Source organism: Trichomycterus rosablanca, chromosome 11, assembly GCF_030014385.1.
Source record: "Trichomycterus rosablanca isolate fTriRos1 chromosome 11, fTriRos1.hap1, whole genome shotgun sequence".
Classification (NCBI taxonomy): domain Eukaryota; kingdom Metazoa; phylum Chordata; class Actinopteri; order Siluriformes; family Trichomycteridae; genus Trichomycterus; species Trichomycterus rosablanca.
Genome location: NC_085998.1, coordinates 33442727 through 33466959, shown reverse-complemented (window position 1 = coordinate 33466959; position 24233 = coordinate 33442727). Strand labels below are relative to the sequence as shown.

Genomic DNA, 24233 nt, shown 5'->3' with positions numbered 1-24233 from the left:
ATTGAGCACAGCCAGATGCGCTACATGCAACATCTGCTTCCAAAAGTGCTTTACAGGTTCAATATCCCAGTCTAACATTGTACTGTTGAGCATATTCAAACAGGATTTATTTGCTTAATTTATTATTAAGCTATAAGTGATTGTAATGAATAAAATGTTACACTTTTAAACAACTGGCATTTAGATAATAGAAAATGTAAAAATATATACTCTGTGTGCTCATGTGCACATGCCACACCCACCTCCCCAGAAGCACATGCCTGAAATGTTTGTTTTCAGTGTCAAGCCAACCCCCCCTCATTGGGATTCGTCCACTGCTAATTATCCACAGCTGCAGCTTGTCTTAGGTAATATGCTCATGGCATTTAAGGGTGAAGTTGTAGGTCATTCAGCAGAGGCTATTTTATGGTTCATGGTTTTGTGGATATTCATGAGTAGTTTGGTTATCATGTTATTAGCTTTGTGGTTATCCTGTTCATGATTCTTGTCTTGCATTTTAGTTCATGTGTCCAGTTATAATTCTTGTTTAGTAATACTGTCTTGTCTTATGTTCATGTGATGTTAGCTTAGCTTAGGGTTTAGAGTCATGTTTCATGTGTTTAGCATTTAGCTTAGTAGTTAGCATAGGTTGTGTGTTATTGTGTCTTGTACCTTGTCTTGTCTTTTGTTGTTATTAGTAAACACAGTGTTAAACATCTCTGCATGTGTTAACTATTAATACATTGTATAAGTATGTTTTTTTTATAAGGTTAACTGACGGGCTGGGTTGGTTGCCTAAGCCTGCAAAACTGAGACGTTTAGTTTCTGATGTTACACACTGGAGACACTTGACATTAGAGACAATCACTGGGATTTGTTGCTGCAACAACTTCATCCCTAATAATACCTGAAATTAAAGAAAATTGCGTTTCAGATGTTTGTTGTTCTACCTCTATGACACTGGATATCATTCTGAGTTGAATTAAAAAAAATTAGGATTAGACTGAAAGGTCTGGATCAGTATTAACATTCCAGATTAAAGGGTTGAGTTGGGACTCTGTTGGTCACTGCAATTACCAGACCAGTCAAACTTTAGTTCACTTTATTCATGCACAGAGGCACAAAAAAGGGCATTTTCCTAATTGTTGCCACAAATTGGATTATATAATTTATCATATATAGTTGATGTGGCTTAAACACCTGAACTCAGTCGTTAGCAGGGGTGTCCACATATTTTTGGAAACTGTGTATATAAACACAGCCCAGCTTAAATGAGAAATGCAGTTTCTTTATCTACAACCTCTAAAACAATGCAAATTCCCAAAATGAAAAACAATAATAAAATAATACTTTTCTTCCCAGATTTGAATGTAATTTTCTGCTTTTGACTTTTTGGCCTGAGCTTCTCATTCCTCACAACACTTCCTCAGAAAAAATGAAAAGCAATAGCATACCACAGCCACTGCATGCATTTTCAATTGGATCCTGCTATTTCATTAATTCGTATATCGATCCTGAGCAGAAGTGCGTAAATTATGCCGTGAAATCTCTGACTTCTCATAATAGCTTCTATTTATCAGATCCCTGCTTCTTCAGCAGCTCTGGCCTCTGGATCCAATAAAAACATTTCCTCTTACACTTATCAATAATCAACCGGCAATAAAACTGACAAATAAAGCAAATACTGCATTTATAACTTCTGCTTTATTCTTTTGGCGAGGTCCTGTGAGCTCTGAAGCTGAGTGCAGGACTTTGCAGGGGCTTTGGGTTTAGTTTATTTCTGTTTTTAATGTAATTGTACTTTATTTTACATTTTTTTCTGCTGCTTAGCCTAACAAACAATACAGGCCGTGTGAGCCACAGACTTCCTCTCTACTGTTCTAACACAACACCATCGACTGATGCTTTCACTGCCATGAGTGGGTACATGAAATTTAACGCAAGGTGTGAAAAGCTTTAAAAAATAAGAGTGTTTTTTCCTGAACTCTTCACTTTTTTATTTGCTCCCCCTTTTAACTGTGTGTGTGTGTGTGTGTGTGTGTGTGTTACATTTAAGTTGTGTAAACACCTAGCTTCCTGTAAGAGCTCTTCAGGGTTGAAACAGAGCAAGACTGATTTTCAACAGAGGCTAAAATTACACATGGAGGGCACTAGTGCCAGTGGGATTGGTTAAAAACTTTCATTATAAAACAAGACTTATAGCGTTTAGCTTTTTTTAGTAGATGTACAAACCCCATTTTCAGAAAAGTTGGGCCATTTAGTAAAATGCAGTAAAAAAGAATGCGATTTGTTATTTCTTTTGAATCTTTAGCTAATGGACTAAAGCAGAAAGGAAAGATTTCCAGTGTTTTCACCAATCAACTTCATTGTAGTTTGTAAATATAAACACAGTTAGAATTTGATGTCTGCAACACACCCCAAAAAAGTTGGGACGGAGGAAATAGGCAGGAAAAGTTAACAGGTAAGCAGGTAAATTAGTAACATGTAAGGGGATCATGATTGGATATTGTTGAAGAATATGACCCTATTACCCAATCTATGACTAGGGCATGATTGCCAGTAGTCATATTCCAATATTCCAAGAATACTGCTACAATGAAATGTTACAGTAAAGTGGCGTACGTGACAAAAAGTGCGTCCAAACACAATTCTAGCTGGTTTAGACCAGTCCCTATGTATGACCCTGGGAGTATAAAGAGTGATTATTTTCTTTCCTTTTTGTCACACACTCTGAGTTTCTATGTGAGGCTTTGTCAGTGTGATCCTACTCAGCAGACAAGAAAAAACGTCTTTTCTACTTATAACCCAGTCTCTGAGGTATTTCATTAAAAAAAATTGTCATTCACTTCAAAACAAACATTTCTCAGTGCAAGATTGCAAGTAATGTAGGCCTTTCACCATCTACCTTACATAATATTGTGAAAAGATTCAGAAAATTTGGAGAAATCTCATTCCATGTAGGGCAAAAACCAAAACCACTATTAACTGTGAGTTAATTTTGAGCCCTCAGAAAACACTGTTATGTTACTGTAATATAATCTCATGAGCTCATCTCAGATGGACCTAAGTACAGTGGAAACGTGTTTTATGGTCAGATCAGTCCACACATCAGCTCACGTTTCTGGAAAACATTGAGTTCTTAGTGACAGACAAAAAAGACTACCAGACTCTCTTAATGCATGCTCAATAATTCAGGTACACAAATCCACAAAGTTGAATCAGTTCATCAGGACACAAGTTTGTTGTAGAGATACGTTTTGTCACTCATCCAAGTGACGTCTTCAGTCTGAGCTGGTGGTGAATATTATACCTTATATGCAGACGATTTGCATAACGACCTACCAGACTGTTATCAGCAAAATCTGCACAAGCCAAAACTGTCATGATATGGGGGTACGTATGTGTGAAGGTATCACTTATTTTAAGGTATATATGTCGATTTTAGAGAGACGCGCTGCTGTCAGGACGACGTCTTATCCCGGGAAGTCTGATTATTTCAACAAGACAATGGCGTGCTTCATTCTGTACATATTACAACAGTGTGGCTTCATAGACACAGAGTGTGAGTGCTTGACTTATCTGTCTGCAGTCCAGATCTGTCTCTAATTGAAAATGTATGGTGCAGCATAATTAGAAAACGACGGCAACCAGGGCTGTTAAGCAGCTAAAGTCTTATATCAAGCAAGAATGGGAAATTTTTACCTGCTGAACTGCAACAATTAGAGTTCTTAGTTCCCAAACTATTAAAAGTTTAATTAATAGGGAAGGTGATGGAACACAGGGGTAAACACATTTTTGAGTATGTTGCAAGAATCAAAATTTAAATGTGTTAATATTTACAATCTACAATGAAGTTGATTTATTAAAACATCAAAAATCTTTGTACTTTTGTCAGGTAAATAAAGAATCAAATGAATCGACAAATCACAGATTCTTCTTTTATTGCATTTGACAAAATGTCCCAACTTTTCTGGAAATGTGTTTAGTATTTAATTTGCTTTATTTCTAGATTACAGATCACCATTAAAGAATGAAGGAGAAGTCTCAGACTCTGATATTCTAAACTCCTAAATAAAGAGGACTGATTTCCATAATTGGTGGGCGCAGTGCTGGTGAATTTAAAACAGTAATTGTGTAAATGACAAAATAAGAGGGTAGAAAAACAGTCCACATTTTTGTGACAATTGATCTTGATGAGCATGATCATCTGTTTTTAAACAGAAACATCAGAATTAGAAAAAAATGTGAGAATTTGGAAAATTCTCTGAAGAAACCAACCTTGTGAATACCAGTACAGAGCTGAAACTCTTTGCAGTAGTGTGTTGGTGTATTAGACCACTGTGCTACCAACCGCTGCATGCACACCAAGTTTAAAACAAAATACAGTGTAAAAAACCCAAATCCCAAACCTTGCCAAGCTGCAACACATAAACATGATGTATAAACGTACACAGGTACAGCTGTAGTAAATCAGCTTCTGCTAGTGAGTAAACAACAGAAGGAACGGTGTCACACCACAAGCTCCAGCGGTCCCTTATTAGACCTAAAGCTACAGAAACAGCACCAGAGAGACAGGCTATAGTCAGCATGAGTCAGACTAACACAGGCCCAGGAAATCTTTTAATCAAATCAAACAGCAGCACTGAGAGACAACCATGCCACTGTGGTTTGATTTGCCCAGTCTCTGTTACGCTTGATCCAGTATGGCTGACTGGCCAGAAACAAAGACTGCGGTGGAATTTAAAGTAAAGAAGCAAGGCTTTATAAAATGAAGATAAAAAAAAAACTCTGTCAAAGGAAACTGAGTGAAAATGTGTGAGGAATGTAGCTCGCATAGCTAAATTACTCGTGTTTTCTACAAAACAGCAGGATCCACCGTTAACGTCCACTGACTGCTCATTTGAAACCAGAACTCAAAATCTTTGAAACTCGTTGCCCTTTGTCAAGAAATTTGTACCCCTAAAGCTTAACATGACTCAATGTATTAAAATTATAACATAGAAACACTAAACCCCTCAATTATAACTGCTCATAAGTTCTCTTTACTAATGAAATTCCTCACTCGTTTTAGTACAATAAGTCACGTTAAGCTTTGAGCAACAGTTATTAATTTTTAAGTTTTTAATTGTATTTCAGTTGCATTTTTTTATATTTGTGTTATTTTCAGTGTATAAGTGTCAAAAACAACCCCATTATTTTACATAAGCCCAAAATATATGCAGTTCCATGGGATCATGGAACTGATTAACAGGTTTCCCATACATCCTTTTTGGAAAAAATACCTTGAAACTCAACACCTTTTAAACTCAACTCCACTCCCAGAACCAAATGACATTGAGTTTTAAGGTACCACTGTATATAGAATATTAACTAGTAAGCTTTGCTTTTGATTTTGCTTTGCCACTGTAATTAAAACACAATATAGTTGTTTTTAATTACATTAAGGTTGAGCATTTAAGACATTAAGTGGTAGCTCAGCGGTTAGGATACTGGACTAGTAATTAAAAGAATGCTGGTTTAAGCCCCACCATCACCAGGTTGCCACTGTTGGGCCCCTGAGCAAGGCCCTTAACTCTCAATTGCTCAAAATTGTATTCAGTGATAAGTCGCTTTGAATAAAAGTGTCCACTAAATGCTGCAAATGTAAATGGCATCAATTGTAAGGAAGTGGTTTCTTTCTTGCATCACGGCCTCTAAGCAATGTAAAGCTGACTTGACTGTGGACAGTGTCACTTGTGTTTCAGCAGCTTTTAATTCATAGATGAGTTCTTTCATGCGGGTCACTGATTATGTCTAACCATTCAGTTGGGATAAAAATACTCACATCAAGAGTACCTCAGAAAACTGTGCAAATCAAAACAAATGCAGGAAACACCATGGACAGGTCGCCAGTACATTACAGCGCAAACACACCCACACAAACACACACACACACTTAGGGCAATTTTTAGTAGCTTCAATTGCCCTGACTGACTGGAATATTTATTAATTATTTGATTTATTAGAATTTCATTGCATGTTTTACACACTTGGGTGACATTCATGACAGGACAGGTAGTTACTGGTTACACAAGATTCATCAGTTTAAATCTTTAATGTCAAACACAATCATGGACAATTTTGTATCTCCAATTAACCTCACATACATGTCTTAGGACTGTGGGAGGAAACCGGAGCTCCCAGAAGAAAACTCATGTAGACACGGGTAGAACATGCAAACTTGACACAGAAAGGACCCGGAACGATCCATCTGGGAATTGAACCCAGAACCTTCTTGCTGTAAGGCGACAGTGCTACCCAACCAGCCACTGTGCCACCTCTGACTGACTGAAAACCCATGCAAACTTCACACAAGCCAGGAAATGGAACCCAGTGTGCAACTGTGTCATCCACAGTTAGCTCAGTAGTAACTGTCTACTTAATCTAAAAGATGTAACCTTTAATTCATGATGATTTATTCAATCCAAATTGCCACTCTGAGCTCTTTCACCTCACAGCAGTCAGCTCTCATTTTTTGTCTGAACTTCCAGCCTCAACGCAAAGCCACACTAAAAAAGAACGACTAACACTTATACACTTACCCTGAGCGTCTGGGAGGATTTAGGTGGCGCTCCGATGATGTCCACCTGTGCCGTGTCATCAGCACGGTCACTGAAGCCGCGAATGAATACGACCGCCCCGCTGTTAACAACGTCTCGTCTCGGGACCAGCTTCAGGTCCTCGTTTACTAGGAAGTCCGGGTGGGACACTTCAAACGTGATGTCCTTGTTCCCCGAACAGTCATCAAACGCCACTGCAACCACACACACAGACACACAGACACATACAAAAATATATTAGCGAGTGCACAGTGATGCAAGCATTACCAGAAAGCTGTGAATTACTGAAATAAGTGTGATGTGTGATTGACACTGTGAGGGTGGCACAACGCTGAGCGTTCAACGTCGCTTTCAGTGTAAATTTGGCACAGCAAGTTGTAATTTAGGTACCGTCAATAAAAGACAGACTTGCTGTCTCGGGAATAAAGTGGCACGTCCCTGACTGTAACTGGCAGAGCTCATTCTGTGCTCATTCACTCGTGGAGTTTAAAGCAAAGTACAAAAGATAAAATATGATTCATTCATCACGAGGCATTAAAGTGATAGACCTTAACCTTCCGAATCTCCTTTCTTATTCACCCTCCCTCTTTATTCAGCTCTGACTGAACTGAGTCTGATTTATAGATTTATATGCTGAGAATCTGGCTGGTGAGGTCTGGTGGCACTGAGACACTTTCTATTCACCTTTTTGCTGTTAGTTTTCTGCAGCTAGACTGGGTGACATTGACTATCACTGACATTTGAATGCTTGCTTATAATGACTGGCTCATTGAATACTTTCATTAGACATCTGAAAAAAAAATGTACACATACACCGATCAGCCATAACATTAAAACCACCTCCTTGTTTCTACACTCACTGTCCATTTTATCAGCTCCACTTACCATATAGAAGCACTTTGTAGTTCTACAAGTATTGACTTTAGTCCATCTGTTTCTCTACATACTGTTTTTAACCAGTATCACCCTGTTCTTCAATGGTCAGGACCCCCACAGGACCACCACAGAGTAGGTATTATTTGGGTGGTGGATGATTCTCAGCACTGAAGTTACAATGACATGGTGGTGGTGTGTTAGTGTGTGTTGTGCTGGTATGAGTGGGTCAGAAACAGCAGCGCTATTCTCAGTCCAGCAGTGACAGTGAGGTGTTTAAAAACTCCATCAGTGCTGCTGCGTGTTATCCACTCATACCAGCACAACACACACTAACACACCACCACCATGTCAGTGTCACTGAAGTGCTGCGAACGATCCACCACCCAAATAATACCTGCTCTGTAGTGGTCCTGGGAGAGTCCTGACCATTGAAGAAAGAACAGCATGAAAGGGGGCTAACAAAGCATGTAGAGAAACAGATGGACTACAGTCAGTAATTGTAGAACTACAATGTGCTTCTATATGGTAAGTGGAGCTGATAAAATGGACAGTGAGTGTAGAAACAAGTAGGTGGTTTTAATGTTATGGCTGATCAATGTATATTAATAACAATAATATAATATAATATTCTATTACCAACATTATTATTTCCTGTGGCAAATGTTTACAATCACTTTACCAAATGTTTAGCTTCTAACTAATTCTGATCTGGAGTTATTGAAGTTGGTCTCCAAAGCTTTCCAACACACAAAAAACAGATTATATTGCAGAAAAAAATATGTAAGATGAATTATTTGTACTTTATAGTGTCATTATTCAATACATGTGTGTCTTTCTGGCTCTAAAGCTCTGTCAGACTGAAATTTACCCCTCTCCCATTTCTTCACATCCGCCTGTGAAAAAGCAAACTGAATCACTGAGTAATACACGTCAGAAACGACTCTTTTCAACATTTTCATTTCCTGTGGCAAATTATTCACAAATTATTCACTGGAATAGAATCAGGGAGCTGTGCTCTTATCTATGGTAAAGCTTCATTCATTTGGTCACTCTATTTCTATTTACCAATAAAGCAAAAACATTTTAAAGGAATAATGGTCGTATTTTACAGTACAGTCCTGGAGTCTCGTCGTTTTCTTTTCCTTTAATTTCTCACTCACTTGTTTGTGTTAAACTGTGCCTCAGGTCTGACTGTGTGAGATACCACTACTCTGTTTCAGCTTATCCCCTCTGATCATGTCCACGTCTGTCTTATCTTTCAGTCCCACACTCCCAGTTTACTCATGCTCTGTTTGACACCTTTAACATTTCCTTCTTTTTTTTTTTCTCTTTAGTTTTTTTTTTCACCCTGAGGTGCTTCGATCCCTCTAACACTCACACACACATATATATAAATAAATATAATATATATGTTTGGTTTCAGCGATATACAGACAACAAACATATTGTGTCGTCATCAGGAAACATAATGCTCTTTTGTTTGAATCACAAGGGGCTCGGTGGGTAGCACTGTCGCCTCACAGCAAGAAGGTTCTTGGTTCAGTTGCCATGTAAAGTGATCTGGGTCTTTTCTGTGTGGAGTTTGCATGTTCTCCCTGTGTCTGTGGGTGGGTTTCCTCCAGGGACTCAGGTTTCCTCGCACAGTCCAAAGACATGCAAGTGAGGTTAAGTGGAGATACAAAATTGTCCATGACTGTGTTTGATATTAACCTTGAACTGATGAATCTTGTGTAACCAGTAATTACCTGTCCTCTCATGAATGTAGGTGTGTAAAACATGACGTTCAAATCCTAATAAATAATAAATGAATCACAAGGACGCAGAAAAGAAGCTAGATCTGACATACAGTAGATGTTTTACACACTTTGGTTACATTCGTGACAGGACATGTAGTTAAACCATTTTCCTTCATTCCTTCTGCCTCGTACCTTAAGCTTAGAAGGCAGTGTTAGCTTTGCGGTTAGAATACCGGAGTATTGACCAAAGTGTCACTGGTTCAAGCCAGTTTTAATAATTTGGGAATAACAGCTGTGTGGCCATGAGAAAGCACTTGTTATTGAGGGCAACCTGGGAGGAAAATGCTTCAATCTGCTTAGCAAAAGGTCTGATGAGTCCCGGTGTACCCTATTCCAGGGCAATGGGCGTGTCAGGGTAAAAGGAAAGCTTATGAAGTGATGCATCCAACATGCACAATTCCCACTCTACAAGCATCTGGAGGAAGTGTCAGGATCTAAGTTGCTTCAGTAAAATCAAGTCGACTGAGTACCTGAACGTACTGAATCCAGATTGTCGATGGACTTGTTTCTTCCCTGATGACACTGGCAGTTTCCAGGATGACAATGCTAAGATTCATTCTTTAAAGTCTAAAAGAGTGATTCATGAAGCATGAGAAATCATTTACTACATTAATTAGCCACCATTAGTCCTGACCTTTATTAAAATACTATTAAATTTAATTCTATTTAAAATGTAATTATTTTTAATTCTATTAGAAGTGTATGGGATATGGGATCCCAGCCTAAAATTAGGGCACTACTAGGTCAGTTACAGGACTAGTAATTGAAAGGTTGCTGGTTTAAGCCCCATCACTGCCAGGTTGCCACTGTTGGGCCCTTAAGCAATGCCTGTACAGTAAGAGTGATAGTGGGTAGCTTAGTGGGTAGCCTAGTGGGTAGAGCTTTGGGCTATGAACCGGAAGATTGGCGGTTCAAATCCAGGCTCTGCTATGCAGCCACTGTTGGGTCCTTGAGCAAGGCCCTTAACCCTTACTGCTCCAGGGGCGCCGTATGATGGCTGACCCTGCGCTCTAACCCCAGCTTCCAAAACAAGCCGGGATATGTGAAGAAAGAATTGCATTGTACTGTACACCTGTATATGTATATATGACAAATAAAGTATATCTTCTATCTTATTTCTTCTTCTTCTGTAAGCCTCAATTGCTTAGACAGTATACTGTCACAGTACTGTAAGTCAGTTTGGATAAAATCCGTTTACTAAATGCCGAGAATGTTAAATTAATGCAGCTTTGGATGGGGGCGGCACGGTGGCTAAGTGGTTAGCACTGTCGCCTCACAGCAAGAAGGTCCTGGGTTCAATCCCCAGGTGGGGCAGCCCGGGTCCTTTCTGTGCGGAGTTTGCATGTTCTCCCCGTGTCTGTGTGGGTTTCCTCCGGGAGCTCCGGGTTTCCTCCCACAGTCCAAAAACATGCAGTCAGGTTAATTGGAGACACTGAATTGCCTTATAAGTGAATGTGTGTGTATGTGTGTCTGCCCTGCGATGGACTGGCGCCCCGTCCAGGGTGTTACTGTGTGCCTTGCGCCCATTGAAAAGCTGGGATAGGCTCCAGTACCCGCCCGTGACCCTGATTAGATATGCGGTTAAGAAAGTGAGTGAGAGCTTTGGATGGTGCATAAGGTTGATGAAGCAATGCCACGGTGTTCAAACCTAAAGACAGACCAATGAAATATCAAATTAATTTCTAAATAATTTAAAACATATAACTATGAGCAGTTTCTGGCGAACACCTTGGAGGAGACAGCGAATGCAGAAGAACTCATTGTGAGCAGGGAGGCGAGTGACTAAATGCTACTTTCTTTTAAGTTTAATAGGACCACAAGGGAACGATTTTCTCCTATAGTAACATTTAATGTCAGTTTTACCTTCTGCAAGCTCAATTTGATTTATGAAAAGAAATAATACACTTTTCAAGGCGGCATGTGTCTGCTTCGTGATTTTTAACTGCTTTGAACCTTTTGGATGCTGCCTTGGGTTACGCGATGTCACTAATAGAGAAATAATAAGCCCATTTCCTTCATTCATTCTGCCTCATACCTTCAGCTGAATGTAAGCTTCTCTTAGGGAGCCTTGGTGCAAAATGTCACTTTGTTTAGCGCTTGGCTTAAGTGGCGCGGTGAAATGTCATCAAAGTGTGAATATGAGACAAATCTGCATTTGTGTGGAATAATCGTCAAATCCACTCTAAAAGCTCCACGTGTGTCTGTGTTTATCTGGATTTTCTTCACTGTTTCACTTTTAAACTTGTATTATAGCTCGAGCTGCTGAGAAATTGTGAGAATCAACTTTTCCAGGGAGAGTCTCAAACACTTATAGTTAAAAACAAGCTTACTGTAGTTTAATGTACTGAAAGAGCACAGGAACACTAAACTTCTCCTAATTATTACTGCTCATAAGTTCTCTCTGATAATTGAATTCCTTGGTCTTTGTTTTAGTACATCAAGTCACGTTAAGTTTTGTTCACGTTAAGCATTGTTTGTACTGCCTGAGTCGCTTTTACTGTGTCATGTCAAACAGTTCGTCTCATTGGAGGCGCTTTGAAAAGGTCGGCGGGGCGCTAGTGGTAAAGCACGCTAGCACACCAGAGCTGACATCTTAAACTCTTTGAATTCGAGTCTCAGCTCTGCTACCGGCAGGCTGGGCGCCAACACGAACCATGATTGGCTCATTGTTCAGGGAGGGTGCTGAAAACTGATGCAAATATGACCTCTACTGGCAGATTGATGGCGGCTGCACAGAGTCGAGGGATATTGTGGACATGGTGTGTCTCTCCAGACACAAAGCTGATCCACATGTGAACTCGCCTCTTGCAAGTGAAAAGGGGCAGTTGGCTACTGCACACATGTAAGAGGAGAAGTGTATTAGTCGGAGGAGTCCTAGACCGCTGGTTTGGGCTATGACTGCAGTCCACAGTATCGGAAAGGGTTGTCTAACAAAAATATGGGCAGGTGTCCATACATTTTTGTCCATACACCATACATTTATGTATTTAAAACATTTATTGACAGAATTCAGCCTCTGCCTTTAGGAATTCATTTTAAGTGAGGAAAATCTGTTGAACTGATTCCCTGTGGTAATTTTATACATATAAAGCATATGCAGCATGCACATATACACACACACACACACCATGCTGTAATAAAACTGCAGGTTTATAGAGGACTGGCCTATTCCTGGGAGGAGAAAGAGCAATGGGAAATGAAGCGTTATGGCCTCTTGTGAAATAAGAGCTCATAAATAATGTGCTGATGGGAGAGAAAGAGGACAGCGAACGGCCAGAGGAAAAGCAGCCAACATCCGGTCCGGTCACCCACCTCGTAGCTCTGAAAAAAGCTCCTGACTATCTGATGAAGGCAGGAGAAAGCTGTGTGTATATATACACCGATCAGTCATAACATTAAAACCACCTCTACACTTACTGTCCATTTTATCAGCTCCACTTACCATATAGGAGCACTTTGTAGTTCTACAATTACTGACTGTAGTCCATCTGTTTCTCTACATGCTTTTTCAGCCTGTTTTCATGCTGTTCTTCAATGGTCAGTACCCCCACAGGACCACTACAGAGCAGGTATTATTTGGGTGGAGGATCATTCTCAGCACTGCAGTAACACTGACATGGTGGTGGTGTGTTAGTGTGTGTTGTGCTGGTATGAGTGGATCAGACACAGCAGTGTTGCTGAAGTTTTTAAATACCGTGTCCACTCACTGTCCACTCTATTAGACACTCCTACATAGTTGGTCCACCTTGTAGATGTAAAGTCAGAGACGATCGCTCATTTATTGCTGCTGTTTGAGTTGGTTATCTTCTAGACCTTCATCAGTGGTCACAGGATGCTGCCCACGGGGCGCTGTTGGCTGGATATTTTGGTTGGTGGACTATTCTCAATCCAGCAGTGACAGTGAGGTGTTTAAAAACTCCATCAGCGCTGCTGTGTCTGATCCACTCATACCAGCACAACACATACTAACACCCAAATAACCACCCAAATAATACCTACTCTGTAATGGTCCTGTGGGGGTCCTGACCATTGAAGAACAGCATGAAAGGGGGCTAACAAAGCATGCAGAGAAACAGATGGACTACAGTCAGTAATTGTAGAACTACAAAGTGTTTCTATATTGTCAGTGGAGCTGATAAAATGGACAGTGAGTGTAGAAACAAGGAGGTGGTTTTAATGTTATGGCTGATCAGTGTATATAAATATACTGTATAGCTAACATAGTAACTCTGTGGCACTTCTGTCCTTTTCTTGTGATTATTTTGTGTCTCTGTTACTATCTGGTGAGCTAATACTGTCGGGTTGAATGGTACACACACACAGCGGGGGGTCACAGAGAGGGCAGGGTGTTGAGCGAGTGTAGGGGTGTAATGAGAGATGGTGCAGGGGGAGATTTTGTCAGAGTAGCAGTAGAGCACTCGCAGCTTCTCCTCAGTAACTCGACATAACAAGGCTGGTGTGTCTGTCATCCTTACCTCTCACCTGCCCTGTTCTGTTATTAGCACTCACCAGCATCTCTCTCTCTCACACACACACATACACACACACACTCAAATTTTAAGTGTGGCTTATAGACAGGGCCCTACTAAATTCACAGGAAAATGTGCATAATTTCACATCAGTCATTAAATTACACTCATACATTAAATAATAGAATAAATGGAAGCTACAATACACAGCACATCCTACATTAACGGTTCCAGCTACGGTCTCAAAGACGAAAATGATCATCCGTGTTTTGACACCCCCCTCTGCATCCACAGAATTGGTTGAAAGTTACCCGAGTCGTGTTTTTAGCTGCTTTACACTTCAACATCTTGGACATTTTGATTAACTGATTGCTATCTGAATTGCTGTAGGATTGCTAGGATGCCTCATACTGCAAATTAACCAGTAAACATGAGGCTCTTGAACGCTACAGGAATAAAAAACCTTAAAGTATGAATTTCACAGCAAATTGCATAATGCATGGGAAATGGCTCTTTTTACAGTCTGTGAGGCAATTTTCACAGCCGTGAATTAGGTAGGGCCTTACCTATAGGGCCTAATATGATAGCCCACCGGTGAAACCCCCCCACCCAAAAAAAAGCTTAATATTTTAATAAAGGACAGCGTGACCTACTGTTAGTTTACTTTGTACGTGTTGAAAGATCATCACAACCCTCTTTAGCCAGTGTGGCTGTAGTGCATGTGTGTACAGGGTCCACCTGCCATAGAGATCAGCAGGGGGCATGGGTTGTACAATCACTCCCACCTTCTATGTTATTATAACCAGCAGGGAACATGAATGTTCAGAGGACTGTCATCAGCTTTTTTTTTTTTAATCAGACCGTCTCAGTGTCTCATCAGTGTTTATTCACTGAAGCTAAGAGACTAGATCATTCGACACCTACATGCTCTGCAAGGTCGGTGTTTTTTGCAGCTTTAAGAGTCTCCAGTCTTGTGAGAAGTAGGGTTGGGCGGCATTGCCGATTTTCATACCGTCATACCGTCTTCAGAAAATACCGAGGTATACAGTATTACCGCGGGGGGTGTAATCACAGTATTCAAATGTTTTATTTAAAAAAATTTAACAATCAAAACGTCAAACATTGCTTATCCTATCTGATCTATAATAAATATTTCACGCATAAGTGTAAATGCGTCTCTTTATATATATTTTTTATTTCTGCGCAGATCTTATCGGCTGTAATCCACCCATTCAGCTTGGCATCAGTAGAAGGAATCAGTCAGTCATAATAAGAGCTGTTTATTGTCGAAATTTAAATCCGAAAACACTTTTAATATCGCGGACAGCGAGCGAGACGCGCACACACACACACAGAGAGAGAGAGAGAGAGAGAGAGAGAGAGAGACGTAACCGAGCTACAGAGAGAACATACAGAAAACGAGCACAAATAACTAAGAAATAAACTTGTTTAATTATGTTAAATCTATGTTGTATGTTTTTAAAGCAGAAATAAACACAGGCACATCTCTGCACAAAAGAGGATTGTTCTGAAACTTAATGCGATGCAACCACAGTACGTCTCTTCTCTGTAGTTTTTTCTCTTCTTTTAAAATAAATCTTTTTTTCTCATTTAAGTGTTGTTTGAATTAGGCCTACATTTAAGGCAAGGTAGCAAAATGTTCATGATTGTTCATCACTGATATTAATATCGGGGCTGGTCTTATAGTTTACCCAGTAGCGCTTCCCGAGGAACGAAGAGTCATTTTTTTGAACGGCTCTTTAAAAGGAACCGAGCCAAAAGATCCAGCTCCCTTCAAGGAGCCATAATTCCCATCACTACAACCAATCAGTGAGCTCCAACCGCCTACCCCTCCCACCCCTCCCTTACTGTGGATGCGCGAATGTCTTAAAGTCTCAGTTTTCAAGGTAAACCTGAAGCAGAAATTTGGCGCTTCACATTTTTTAAAATACCGTCACCATTTTTAAATACCGCGGTATACCGTAATACTGTCATACCGCTCAACCCTAGTGAGAAGGCTCTTTTCATTTACATTTTCAGCATTTAGCAGACGCTTTTACTCAAAGCGACTTACAGTAAGTATACAGTCTAAGCAATTTATGGTTAAGGGCCCAACAGTGGCATCCTGACAGTGGTGGGGTTTTGAACCTGCAAGATTTCAGAGAGTGTCTGTGGTAATATTTGCCCATTTAGTCAATAAAACAGTTGCATGTTGTGCAACTGATGTTGAATGAGAACTCACAGTCAAAGTTCCAGTTCATCCCAAAGATGTTTAGTTGGTTTGAGGTCAAGGATCTGTGCAGGTCAGTGAAGATTTAACACACTAAACTTGTCAAACCAGAGTATTTATGTGCACATGAGTGAGGTCAGGAAGGAACAGTTTTGGGCGCCCAGGTGGCGCAGCGGGATATTCCGCTAGCACACCAGCGCCGAGATTCTGAACTCCTTGGTTCGAAACTCTGCGTTGCCACCGGTCGGCTGGACGCCATCTAGCGGCCATAATTGGCAGTGCCTGCAGAAGACACGGTTCTGCTAGGGCGGGATGACCAGACTATGTGGGTGGGTCTTCAAACACTGTGTAAGGACCCTGATTGGCAGATAGAGAGGCACCTGTGCAGAGTGCATAGGTGAAAAAGGGTTCCGTTAAGGGCTGTGCGCAGGTCGGAGGAGGCGTGAGCAGCAATATACCCACCTCAGCTGCAGTCAGGGATCCCCCAGCAGCGGAAGACAAATTGACTAAACAAAAAAATGAAGGAAGTTTCTTACTTATAATTTATATCACTTATAATTTAAGCTGAATAATTAGGGACAGGGCAAAATTAAACCCTAAAACAGTGGTCCCCAACCACCGGGCCACAGACCCCGGGCCGCACAGAAATAATAAATAATTAGAGATTGCTTCCAACATCCTATCGTTGTGAAGTGGGATTCTCCGCAGTAATGGCAACCGGAGTAGACTGGACACAAGGAGTGTTATTGTCACCTATCACCCCTAGGTGGGAGCGTCTCGTTGCAGCAAAAAAAGCTCAGTTTCCACTGATTTTCCATCATTGGTGAGTAGTGTTGTTATGCACTTTTTATTATGCACATCAAATAATTTTATTTTAAGTCCTCCCACCCCTGCCAGTCCATGAAATTATATCTTATATGAAACCAGTCCTTGGTGCAAAAAATGCTGGGGACCCTTTTTCAGTGCAGCTATTTCATTTCTCCTTCATGTTCAGTCTTGGTCTTGTTCTCCGTCAGTCTATTTCTTTAAAGTTGTCCCTGGTGTCCAGGCACACCCCCCGTCATACAGTTCTCTGTGATTGCTGGTGTAATAGTAGCCATCTTTCTCAGGTCAAAGAGTAAATGAGAGCTGTGTGCAAACAGACAGATGCTGTCTCGTGCAGGCTGTGGTGTGTGTGTGTGTGTGTGTGTGTGTGAGAGTGTGTGGCTGTATGTAGATTTATCAACTCTGTTTGCCCACACACATACATCACCAGCCCACACATATGCATGGATGGCAGGATTTTTTCCCAATGATGTGTCATTCATTATTTATTCATTATTTATTTATTTTTTATTATTTTGTGGTGGTTCCCCTCTTATTCAGAGACAATGCACCAAACTATTTCAGGGTACTCCTCATATTCCCATCGGCTAACTCACAGTTAAGTAATTAACTGCTTTCAGGAGGTGATCCAGAACCTGGTATCTAGACGAAAAACCATACACCATCCATCCATACACCACACAGAGGGTTGGATGCACTGTGTGACACATTCAGCTCATCATCAGTATTAAAATTAACAGCAATCTGAGCCACAGTAGCTCTTCTGATGGTTCGTTCCAGACATCTTAGCCTTTAGTGTACAGACCATGCAGACAGGAAGAACATGCTAAACCTCTCATTTTGGCAGCAACTATGAAGTCCCATACACAGAAGGGTTGGATGCACTGTGTTAGTGACATATTCAACCCATCATGAGTATTAAAATTAACCACAATCTGAACCACAGTAGCTCTTCTGATGGTTCACTCCAGGCATCTTAGCTGTCAGTGTTCACAGCCCATACAGACAGAAAGAACATGCTAAACCTCTCACTTTGACCTGCAACTATTTAGCCCCATACGCAGAAGGGTTGTATGCACTGTGTTAGTGACATATTCAACCCATCATGAGTATTAAAATTAACCACAATCTGAACCACAGTAGCTCTTCTGATGGTTCACTCCAGGCATCTTAGCCTTCAGTGTGCACAGACCATGCAGACAGGAAGAACATGATAAACTTCTCACAGAATGACCAGAGGTAAAGTCTGAACACAGGTCCCAAATACCTGCTGCACCAAAATGCCATTCTGGCAGTACATTTACATTTTTCTCATTCAGCAGATCCAAAGCGACTTACAGTACTGTGACAGTATATTGTCTGAGCAATTGAGGTTTAAGGGCCTTGCACAACAGTGGGCTAGAACCAGCAACCTTTTAATTACTAGTCCAGTACATTAACCACTAGACTATAAATGCCCAGTATTTCTGATAGACAGAGAGAGAACATGCAAACTCCAAACAGAAAGGACCCAGACCGCTCCACCTGGGAATCAAACCCAGGATGTTCTTGCTGTGAGGCGACAGTGCTACCCAATGAGCCATTGTGTCGCCCCACGGGGGGGGGGGGGGGGGGGGGGGGTTTGGGGGGGGGTTGAGAGCCGCTGATGTACATTCTACACATAATGTATTCCTGATTAGCAATCAGTACACTCTAGATAGAATCTAAACCCACAGTGATCCTGACCATAATAAAGCACTTACTGAGCATAGAGGAATGAATTAATATATTAATGCACACTATCAACATCAAACACAAAACCTGCATACACATAAAACTGTACAGTGAGGTAAAAAAAAACGTGCAGGTAAGAAACTGTGAACAGAACCAGTTCTCGGAAGTCTGATTTCTTTGTGCACATTGTTGCCTTCCCGAATCCCTTAAGCACGACGTGCGCGTTCATTTCCTTTTCCATTACAACCTTTTAGATTTATTTCAATAAAAAGAGTAGGGAATCTGCACGGCATGCAAATTGCAAGGCAAGCGGTGTCAGGCATTTCAAAGGCAGGATGCGATTGTTTGATGGCATTCTAATGCCGTCTGTGTGGAAAAGAAAATGCAGTTGTAAAGCAAAGGAACAGTGCTGAGAGCCACTTTGATGTCTGCAACAATAGCCAAGTCCTATCGTCCTCAGAAAAGAAGCTTTCAGGGGGAAAAAACAGTGCAGAAGACAGATCAGCTCACCAAAGCTGCTGCATTAGGGTATTTAAATCTGGTGTCGTAACTGACACTATTACTCACTGTTTTCCTGATAATGCACAAACTCATGAGCGCTGACGAGAACTGGGCTGAAACGTTTTGAAAGGAACGTGTACTAGTGAACACTTCATTTCTTAGAATTTGTCAGTTCCTTTGTATAAAAGCACATGGTTCAATGACTTTGAGCTGGTGGCAGCCAGCCTGTTATAGATATGGCCACACTAAACACTAAAAAATACCCCAAAATTCAACACTTTTGTAAGGGGCCACCCGCACCGCCATCTTCCCGCCACCAGAGGGAGACCGCACTCTTGCACTCAGTGATAATTAGCTTGATTGACATCAGCTGGGCAATGCCTTTTATAAGGACTCACTCGGCGCAGAGTCTTGCGTTTGCATACAGAAACCAGACCTCGCCGGTAATCGGTATCTCTCTTTGAAGGAACCTTTTTACTGCCTTCTCCTTTTCTCGCCTTGTAGGGAACCAGTACCCTACAGGTTCTGTCTATCTTCCTTTGTAGCTTAAAGAAACTTTAAAAGAGAAATATTAAGAAAATATTTCTTTAGTTATCTCCTCGCACCTTTGCAGAGGTTTCCATCTTAGTTCTGACAAGACTACCCAACGGCCAGTGGGTAGCTTGCCAGGTTGAGTCCTTTGTTAGTCCTAAGTTTGTTTGGCATCCATTGTTTCCGTTTTCCTGCCTTTTTCGGCTTTACGCTTTTTAAGTTCTAGAATCTACGTTTTCCTTAGCTCAGCCGGTGGCGCAGTGTTTAGAGCGTCAGCCTTTCGGCTATTCAGTACGCCAGCGGGAAGGGTTCGAGACCCAGAATATAAGTTCTGACTATTACACCCCCTTGTCTGGTTTCTTTTTTTAACCTTTCATCTAAGTGGTCAGGTATATTCTGTCCTGCTTCCATTTTATTATTTTTTTTCCCTCTTCTTTTATCCCCTATCATCATTGGATAAAAGTCACAAAGTCAAAAGCACTCTTACATTCCCCGTAGAGTACTGGGTAGAGCATTGCTCTTCCACACCAGTGACCCCAGTTCAAGTCCCACTCTCTCCAATACTTCCCTATCTGCTTTTGGGTCCACCCAGGTGGTTACTGACACTTGGGAAACACAACATGTGGCGACACCGCCCCGTAACAACTTTACTCACATTGTTATTCGTATATTATTATTATTATTTTTTGCAGATTCTATCGACCACATTATCCACCTTATCCCAGGGTTGCAACAGATCCGGTTTCAACTGGAAACATTGGCTGCAAAGCAAATGAATATCCTATATGGGGAACAATCCATGGCAGAGCTTTGGCCATCCCCATCCAGACACTGTCAGTCATGTCTGTGTAGGCGCCCGGTTAGGCTATTCAAACCTGGATTTCAACAGTGGTTGGCTAGCATTACAGACTGCTGTGCCACTCAAACACCTACATTACGCATTATAATTTATATATGAGAGTTCACCAAAAGTTCCCACACTTTGTTTAACTCTATTTATTAAGAATTTCAAAAACAAATGACATCACTTTTCTACACAGTCACCTTCCAATGCTTTTCCCCAGCGTGGTACCAACTTTTTAATGGCATCAGCAAATTTTTTTTTGGGTTGAGCGCATAGTCAGGGTGTGGCTCTCCGTACACAAAGCTAATCCGCATATGAACTCACCTCATGCAGGTGACAAGATGCAGTTGGTTACTGCACACATGTCGGAGGGGACGTGTGTCAGTTCGCTCTCCTCAATCGGGGCAGGGGTCAGCACCAGAAGAGAGGAAGCATAATGCAGTTGGGTAAAAATTGGATGTACAAAAAATCGAGTGAAAAAGGGAGAAAATGCTTAAAAAAAAATGAATAAATAAATACCTGTGGAGATGTGACGTCATGCACCATGTGACCATGCTGGTAAGATGGCAGATGTAGTACGTACGAGGTTGTGTGCATACGGCACACTTACATACTGAAATACAGTAGCTTACTGCTTTAACGGCCGGGCAGTGTGCACTGCCTCCAATTCAGTACGTACTGTTTAAGTATGCTATATTAAGACCAGCTACTACAAAGTCCTATGGTAACTGGTACCAGGACATTACCAGGACCTGCATTGTGACATGGATTGTCCTACACTATTCCACAGGTAAATGATGCATGACTGTCCACATGGACACTTTAACTGGCCTGCAACTATACAGCCACATACTCAGGAGGGTTTGATGCCCTGTGTGATAATGACACATTCAACTCATCATCCGATAGCAATCTGAGCCACAGTAGCCCTTCTAATGGTCCATACCAGACATCCTAGGACATCTTCAATGTCCTCTGGCATCCATGAGTCTATTTCCTGCTTTTTTCCATCTGAAAGATTCTGCTTTAATCCATTTTTTGTCCTTCAGTTCTTTCCTTTTCACCACTGTACCAGGAGACCTCATTGGAACGGTGCTGCAAAGACAATTTTCTGCCTGGTGACTAAATATCAAGCAGGTGTGAAGGGAGAGCTGGGAAATCAGGATCCCGATCTAGAAGGTAGCAGTGGTTTATCTCTGCACTGGTAACCATCCAACCTGTGTTCTCCATCTCCAGAGGGCATAATGCAACATGACAGCATGGTGAATGAGGTCATCCTCCAGCTACCCCTGTGTTTTTAGTGTATCTGTATATACGACTGCCCCGGCGTGCTCCACATCAGCCAAGCATTACAGAAAGGAGAACGGGAAAAAGGAAACACTGAGCTCTTGATAGGGTACAAACATCTGATGTGCAGCACTGAACTCAGTCAGTAATGCTTTTTAACCTTGGATTATTAAGCCTTCTGTGGAATTTAGCTTGGCAGGGCTGTGGCTTGTTCAACATTTAAAGAGACAGTAATAAAGAGACAGTAACATCAGATTTACGTTTACATTCTCTGCATTTAGCAGACGCTTTCATTCAAAGCGACTTGCATTACTGAGCCAGTATATTGTCTAGGCAATTAAGGGCCCAACAGTGCCAACCTGGCAGTGGTGGGGCTTAAACCAGCCTCCTTCTGATTACTAGTCCAGTATCTTAACCACTAGGCACCAACTGCCCTAAACTATGCTTTAATTTACATTCACATTTTTTTTTACAAGGGCCTTGTTCAAGGGCCCAACAGTGGCAACCTGGCAAACGTGGGGCTTGAACCAGCGACCTTTTGATTACTAGTCCAGTATCTTTTTTTATTTTATTATTTAATTTTTTCCCCTTTTTCTCCCCCTTTAGCACATCCAATTGTTCAATTTGCATCGTGCTTCCTCTCTGTCTATGCCGAACCCTGCCCTGACCAAGGAGATCGAAGCTAACCCATATCCCCTCCGAAACATGGGCAGCAGCCGGATGCATTTTTGCCACCCACACATTGATGAGTGTTGTGCCACCTAGCGTTGCATGCGGAGAGACACACCCTAAGGGCACTCTTCCTCATCTCTGTGCAGGCGCCTCTAATCAGCTGGCAGAGGTTGTAATCGCATTCTGACAGAGAGAGACGCACATCCGGTTCTTAGTCCCGCCCCCACTGAGCAACCGGCCAATCGTTGCTCATACAGCCACTCAGCCTCAAACCGGTAAGGCAGAGCTGGATTCGATACGATGTACTCAGAATCCAACTCTGGTTGCAGCGTGTCTTTTTACCGCTGCACCACCTGAGCGGCTACTAGTCCAGTATCTTAACCGCTAGCCTACAACTGCCCTGAACTGTGCTTTCATTTATATTTTCTGCATTTAGAAGCTTTTATCCACATCGGCTTACGGTACTGTGACAGTACATTGTCTAAGCAATTGAGAGTTAAGGGTCTTGCTCAAGGGTCCAACAGTGGCAACCTGGCAGTGGTGGGGCTTGAACCAGCGACCTTTTGATTACCTTAACCCTAAACTGTGCTTCCATTGACATTTTTGGCATTTAGCAGACGCTTTTATCCAAAGCGACTTACAGAGCTGTGACAGTATATTGTCTAAGCAATTGAAAATTAAGGGCCTTGCTCAAGGGCCCAACAGTGGCAACCTGGCAGTGGTGGGGCCTGAACCAGCCACCCTTTGATTACTAGCCTAGTACCTTAACCGCTAAGCTACAACTGTCCTAAACTGTGCTTTAATTTACATTAACATTTGCGGCATTTAGCAGACGCTTGTATCCAAAGTGACATTACATTACTGTGAAAGTACATTGTCTAAGCAACTGAGGGTTAAGGGCCCAGCAGTGGCAACATGGCAGTGGTGGGGCTTGAACCAGTGACCTTTTGATTACTAGTCCACCACCTTAACCTCTAGACTACAACTGCCCTTACAGATAGTGACGACTATCTGTAAAGCTTTTCATTTTGCAGTCTGAGGTCTTTGCATACCCTGGTATATATTGCATTGGCTAAGTGTTGAATGTTAAGGTAAGGTGTGGCAGTTTTAGCAGATCGCTGAATAACTTAGCAATGCCTTCTAGCACAAACAGCTATACTATTAAAACTTGTTCATAAAACTTATGGCCTTTAACATAAAGTGCTGGCCAAACAACATATCACAATTCTACACAGTTCCATCTGCTTACTAAAGCTGCAGATATAATTTGTATCTATTGGTCCCTGTGATGATCCCCGAAGGTTTTGCAATCCGTTTAGAACAGTCTGGTTGAATTCAGCTGAATCCAAAAGAATCCATTAGCAACCGTTTCATTTTTCTATATTCAAGATGCCTCTCTCTACTAGAGCCAAGTGAAATTTCCCCCAGGGCCGGGCGTCTCGGAGCTCTTTTCTCACTCTCTCCTGCAGTTTTAAATGCTGAAGCGGTGTGCACTGACATTCACAGTAGTTGAGAAAAGACAGGGTTGTATTGTTCCTGATCACTATACAGGTGAGGAAGTCATCGAGCCGGAGCTGGTCTGCAGATGCAGCGGTCACTGCATGGATGAGCACAGCAGGACACTGTAATACTCAAGCGCACTTACAGGAGAGCAAAGCAAACCTTAGTTTAACAGGATCAAAGGCTCAGTGTCCTGTTTTACATATATTTAGGAAGCGTGTGTAGGAGAAAAGCCAACATGATCAGAGAGGTAGTATAGGCTAAGGTTCTTTTTTTCTGCCTTGTCTGTAAATATTTAATTGATTTTAGTTTGTGGACAAATTTTCTGAACAGACTTTGCTGTGCTTGTGTTTTAAAAAGCTACTGATGTTTGACTTTGGGTGGAAGGGTGGACGATACTGTATATCATCT

The 24233-nt window shown here is 41.5% G+C and overlaps 1 protein-coding gene across 1 annotated transcript in view; it reads right to left on the bottom strand.

Annotated features, from left to right (window-relative positions):
- cdh13 (cadherin 13, H-cadherin (heart)) overlaps positions 1–24233 on the bottom strand; it is a 399576-nt gene that overhangs the window by 240422 nt on the left and 134921 nt on the right. The window contains 1 exon segment of the mRNA XM_063004232.1: positions 6561–6772. Coding sequence (XP_062860302.1) covers positions 6561–6772 — 212 coding nt within the window.